This window comes from Saccopteryx bilineata, chromosome 4 (assembly GCF_036850765.1).
Source record: "Saccopteryx bilineata isolate mSacBil1 chromosome 4, mSacBil1_pri_phased_curated, whole genome shotgun sequence".
Classification (NCBI taxonomy): domain Eukaryota; kingdom Metazoa; phylum Chordata; class Mammalia; order Chiroptera; family Emballonuridae; genus Saccopteryx; species Saccopteryx bilineata.
Genome location: NC_089493.1, coordinates 3439791 through 3445790, shown reverse-complemented (window position 1 = coordinate 3445790; position 6000 = coordinate 3439791). Strand labels below are relative to the sequence as shown.

At 60.9% G+C, this 6000-nt stretch overlaps 1 protein-coding gene across 1 annotated transcript; it reads left to right on the top strand.

Moving 5' to 3' along the window:
• Positions 1–1849: 1849 nt before the first annotated feature.
• Positions 1850–4851, top strand: LBHD2 (LBH domain containing 2). The gene is made up of 3 exons (XM_066278379.1): positions 1850–1918; positions 3569–3725; positions 4750–4851. Exons 1-3 carry the CDS (start codon positions 1850–1852, stop codon positions 4845–4847), a joined length of 324 nt encoding a protein of 107 aa, XP_066134476.1. The 3' UTR covers positions 4848–4851.
• The last annotated feature ends 1149 nt before the right edge of the window (positions 4852–6000 follow it).

Here is a 6000-nt window from a genome sequence, read left to right as displayed (position 1 = left end):
AGTCTGCTTCTGTATTACCTTCTGAGTCTGCTTCTGTATTACCTTCTGAGTCTGCTTCTGTATTACCTTCTGAGTCTGCTTCTGTATTACCTTCTGAGTCTGCTTCTGTATTACCTTCTGAGTCTGTTTCTGTATTACCTTCTGCGTCTGTTTCTGTATTACCTTCTGAGTCTGCTTCTGTATTACCTGAGTCTGTTTCTGTATTACCTTCTGAGTCTGTTTCTGTATTACCTTCTGAGTCTGCTTCTGTATTACCTGTCTGAGTCTGCTTCTGTATTACCTGTCTGAGTCTGCTTCTGTAATACCTTCTGAGTCTGCTTCTGTATTACCTGAGTCTGTTTCTGTATTACCTTCTGAGTCTGTTTCTGTATTAGCTTCTGAGTCTGCTTCTGTATTACCTTCTGCGTCCGTTTCTGTATTACCTTCTGAGTCTGTTTCTGTATTACCTTCTGAGTCTGTTTCTGTATTACCTTCTGAGTCTGCTTCTGTATTACCTTCTGAGTCTGTTTCTGTATTACCTTCTGAGTCTGCTTCTGTATTACCTGAGTCTGTTCCTGCATCTCTTTCTCCAGCTGCATTCTTTCTGTTTTGTCTGTGACCAGCCGTTCTCCTACTGGCCTCTGTCTCTTTCTCACACCTTTGTGGGCCACAGTCCGGCTGCCCTGGGCTCTAGCCGAGGTCGTGGATTCCTGGGATGAGATTCCAAGAGGGGCTCATTTGAAATGACAGACCTGAGAGCTGTGGGTAAGGGTTCGGTGTGCCTCTCACTTGCTCTGAGATGGGGTGAGGCCCAGTGGGTATGGCTTGGCCGCTCACTGCCCCAGGATGCCCAGGGCAGTGTATGTCCCACTCTCGCCTCCCCTGGTCTCAGTGGGGACTGAGCTGACTTGTGCTGGGTGTTTGGTGAAAGAAACCGCATTTTCCAGAATAGCAGCCTTCCCGCTTTGCTGGGTGCCCACAGGACCCCCTCCCCCACACCCAGCAGGGCATCACAGGCAATTCACCCTGCCAATCACTGCTCACTCTCTGCCCAGTCCCCTCCCCGCACTCCTGGCCTTGCCTGTGGCTTGGCCTGCCTCCCAGGCAGTGCTAGAGGGAGGTGTCTGCCTGCCAGACCCCCCCTCATTCCGGCCTCTGGCCTAATGCAGGTAGAGGTCGGAGGCTGGCACTCCTCTCTTCACAGAGCCCTTGCTGTGTGGTCTCTGGCGGGCTCCCTTGCCCTTGTGCCTGGCCTGAGTGGGCATGGCCACGTGCAGGCAGGACGTCAGTTTCCCTTCAGCTATGTATAGGGCGAGGACTCACTCTGGGTGTGTGAGGGGGTCTGCTCTCAGGGGTGTGGAGGGTGGGGAGCTAGGTACCTTTGCCTCAGGCTGACTTGAACCTGGCCCCTGCCACTCCCAGTCTCCAGTTTCAGAAATCCATTTGTTTCCCCTTCATTCTCCGTGTCCCCCCTCCAAACCTCCTCCCTGTTTCCTGATTCAGAACACCTTCTCTCCTCCCTACTGGCCTGGCTGCCTCTTGCTCATCCCCAGGGCCTCAGATCAGCCGACCCTCCTCCAGGAAGCCTTCATGGGTCTTAAAGCTGGGTCAGCCTCACCCCCTGCCCCTGCCCTCTGCAGTCCTGGGCACATTGTGTGGTGCCTGCCCAGCGCCCCTCTGATGGGAGGTTGGGACAGGGATGAGTGGTGACAGAGGTCCAGCCGGGCCATGGGCGCTAGGCCTGGGGTGGGGAAGGGTGGGTGCGGACGGAGCGGTTTGAGGCTTCCAGGAGAAAGGGGGCCCAGTATCTGGCCCAGAGTAGACCTCTGTCTTCATGTCTGTCTTCGAGCAGCCACACAGTGCCAGCAGCATGAGTGGTCCCCAGCCCACCATGCCAGAGCCAAGCCCCGCTGAAGAGACGGGAGGCCGAGCAGGAAAGGTATGTAGTTGGGGTCCTGGCATGCCTGTCCTCAGCCTTGAGGCATAGGAGGGAGGCAGCCTCCAGTCCTGGCCCCTGACTTGGGGCAAGCCTCAGTTTACCCATCTGCATTGGGGGGGGCACTTGCTCTTCTATAGAAGTGTGACAGAGAAAGCGATTGAAGGCCGAGCTGCCCTGGCTTACTTAGCACCCCTTCCAGACCTCAGGGCGCCCAGGGCTTGGTCCCAGGAGCAGTCCCTCTCTGCTGGGTGAGGCCATGCCAGAGTTCCCGGCCCTCGGCTCTAGTTTTCGGAAGGGGAGGGGTGGAGAGCACTGATACAGCTAAAATGTGAGCTTCTTACGCGAGGAGCTAAGTCTTAATGTTCTGAGTCCTCACTGTCGGCATTGTTGGGGTGAGCAGGGCAGAGTGGCACCGAGGCCAGGCTGCAGCCTGGGGCTGCTGTCACAGCCTCCCCGGCAGGGCAGACAGAGGGGTGGGGGCCCAGCTTTGGAACTCCAAGCTCTGCTGGCCTGGATCTCCTTTACCCGAGTGGCACACTCTGGGCAGAGTGACACCTCTGATCACATTTTCCTTTCCAGAGGAGGAAGGGAGGGAAAGTGCAGGTGTGCAGGGGTTCCCAGAGGGGAGGCAGCCCCTGGATTGGCAATGCCAGCAGGAAGACCCAGGACGATCGAGTGGTTGGGGCACGGCTGGGGTCCCTGCGCTGCTCAGTTCCGCTGATTCTACAGGTGTCCCCGACCAAGGATATGTGTTCTCACACTTTAAGGTCCCCTGGGGTACTTGGTTAAAGTGCTGATTCCTGGGCTGGAGCCCAGGGACGAGCATGTAAGCATATGTTCAGGAGTTTCTGTTGCAGCCGTCCCAGGACTGTTCAGTGAAATTCCACCTGGTGCGTGCTGGCCCTTCCTCGAGGCACAAGACGCTCAGGCGGTGTGGGGAAGGTGGATGTGCTCCCACCGATGCCCCTGCTAAGTAAACGCGGTGGGGGTGGGGAGCTCCAAGAAAGGACTAGGCTGAGCAAAGGCGTGGGGCGGGGCCTGCAGGCAAAGCTGGGCTGCCAGGGCGCGGTGGTTGGCAGGGCCCTGCAGGAGCACCGGCAGCCGGCGCCTCTACCCTGGAAGGCCTTGAATGGGAGGTGGAGATGCTGGAGGGCACCAAAAGAGCTCGGGGAGGCGCCCCCGCACACTCTTGTGGGCACTGAACAATGAGCGCCAAGTGAGCGGCTCTCGGGTTGCCATGGCAACAGCTTCCCAGCTCCTCTAAGCAGGGAGGAGGCCAAGGACCCAGCAGGGAAGACCCCCCCCCAAGAAGGGACTGTGCAGGTACTGCAGGCAGGTGGGGGTACACAGAAGCCCTGGGCTCGCTCGCTCACTGTGGGACCTTGGCCTCTCCAGCCTCAGGTTTCTGTCTGTGAAATTAACCTGAGAGATCAGCTCAAGTGGGTCCTAGGGTACCCCAGGGAGAGCTGGGACCCCAAGTGCCAAGTACCCCCGCCCCAGGGACGGGTGGAGGAGGGGCTGGGACCCTCTCGGGGACATGTGTGTGAGGGCCCCGGGACAGGTGTAGGAGGGAGTCGGGAAACCAGGGAGGGAAGAAGCGGGCAGACCGGCGCCTGGCGTTGCCCTGACCCCTGCCCACCCTCCCAGCAGGCTGCAGTGGGTGCCCAGGAGAAGGGCCCTCGGCTGGGCCAGCGGCTGCCTTCTATCGTGGTGGAGCCCAGTGAGATGGGTGCTGTGGAGAGCGGGGAGCTGCGTTGGCCCCTGGAGGGTGCTCACAGGGGTTCCCCTCAGAGCCAGGCTGCTGCTGGTGAGCGAGGGCCGCCTGTGGGCCCCCCCCAAGAAGAAGGAATCAGGCACAGGGTTTCCTTCCCGCCTGCTCCTGCAAACAGGGCCCCCCACACCCCTCGGCCTGCACACTCCACCCATCAGGCTGCCCCGGAAGCCTCTGCTTGGTGCCCGGGCACTGCCTGGCCTTGACGAGCTTCCTGTCACCATCCCCTGTGTCACCTGCACGTGAGGTTGGGGCCTGGGCCTGGCACAGGGAGGTGAGCAGTGGGCCTTTGTTGGACGTGAGGTTGAACATTCTCACTCCTCACCATCCCGTCCCGCCTCTCCCTCTGGGTCTCCCGTCATGCACTGTCCACAGGGCCTGGAAGGGGTGAGGAGATGGGACAAGGGAAGGCTCCTGTCCTGCCCACAGGCGTCCTGAGGGGTTGCTGGGGCCAGGGACGCTTTCCGTGGGTGGGCATGTGGCTAAGAGAGGGTCAGCCAGGAGCTGGGGCCAAGGCACAGAAGAGACAACATGCTGGGCAGTGAGGGCCTCTATGGAGGGCACCTGAGGGGGAGATTGTCCCCTGGTGAGGAAGTGCATTTGGCTTCAGCCAGGGTTGCCTAGCACCCTGCCTGTCTTCTACCCCCCCTCAGCAGCCCTTACTGGTAGCCACCTCCCGAAGCTTGGGCCCAAAAAGGGCCATAACCCCCGTCTCCTCCAATGCCTTCTCACCTTCTGTCAGCTTCCACTCAGAACAGCTCCAGGACAGCCCCGGGGAAGGTAGGAGGTGGGTTCGGGGGCACCCCAGGTCTGCCCTGGACCTCCCCCAGTCTGCTTCGCCCCTATTCCAGCAGACGTGTCAGGGCAGGGGGTGCTCCTGCTCCCAGAGCTGGGCCTCCTCCTTCCTCCCTCATTCAGGGGGGCACACCCAGCAGCCTCCCTGCCCCTGCGGGGAGATCAGGGTTGGCCCCACCATGCTCAGAACCCACCCCCGCACATCCCCTTGCAAACCTGTCAGAGGTGGAGCCCCACCAACACGGAGGTCGTCCTGTTTCCACAGCCCCCCCACCGAGTCTGCCAGGGGTACCCGGGGAGGCGCCAGATGCCGCTGGCAGGGAGCGAGCCGGCTCCAAGGATCGGGCCCCCACGGCCCAGTAACAGAACAAGGACGTGGCCAAACTCTGCTGTCCCCGCCGACCCTGCCGTTGCTCTGCGACAGCGGAGAGGGCCTCAGCCTCAGGGTGGCCAGGCTGGGGCACAGAGAACGGAGCTGAGCCATCGCCTCCGCCCCCCTCCCGGCCCCCGCCAGCCTGGCCGGCCCACAGCCCCTCTCTCCTGTCCATGGTCGGGGCTCACACCCGGGGCCATGCCCCTCCCTCTTCCATGGTGTGAAGCAGAAATAAAGGCTTTTGCTGGTCGTGGCTCAGGTGGCTGAGGACAGTTTTGGTTCTACCAGTGGCCTTCCAGGAGAGGGTTTCGGCTCAGAGCCAGGGCTGACCAGGCCAGGAGCTAAGTGAGGGACCGCTTGGGCGTTCTGTGTGAGGGTGGAGGTCAGGGCGGCGGGCGGGGCTCTCCCGGGCCTGTGGTGTCTGCTCCTCTAGCCCCCTGCCTTGGGCCCTCCATCCTGCCTCTGCCAAGGCTGCCGCGGGCAGCACTGGCCTTCCACCCTCTTCGGGGCCTGCAGCCCTGGCTGGGCCCTGAGAGCAGAAGTCTTTGCTGTCAACCCCTCTGCCCTGGGTGCACAGCGCACAGGAATGGCACAGGAGTGAGGGTGTCCTATTCCACACTGGACCTCCTTTCATCCTACAAAGATCTCCCCTTTTACAGTTGAGGTCACTGAGGTGTGAAGGAAGGTGGCCAAGGCTACAATGGGACACCTGAGGCCGGGAAGCCCCCAGGCTGGACACAGAGCCCATGGGGGAGGTGAGCACCTTTCAGGTGGCCCCTTGTCCTGTGCCACGTGAGAGTCCTGCTCTCCATGCTCCAGCGACGTCATCTGTTGGCACTATACAGACACAGGGGAACCCTGCTGGCAGTCAGGTTGGCATGGGAGGCAGAAACCTGATCATTGCCCGGGGCCTACTCCCCAGTAGTGCTACCTTCCCTCCAATCTGGTCCCCTGCCCTGGGCACGCCTGTCCATCCAGGTCTGAGGAAGCTCAGGGCCTGGCAGGGACAGTGAGGCATAAATATTAGCTCCACAAAGTGCACTGGCCCAGGCAGGGTGGGATAAGGCCCGGTGAGCATGAACGGGGGAGCAGGGGACCCTGGCCCTTCTGTTCTTTCCTGGAGGGCTTGCTGACCTCCAGGAG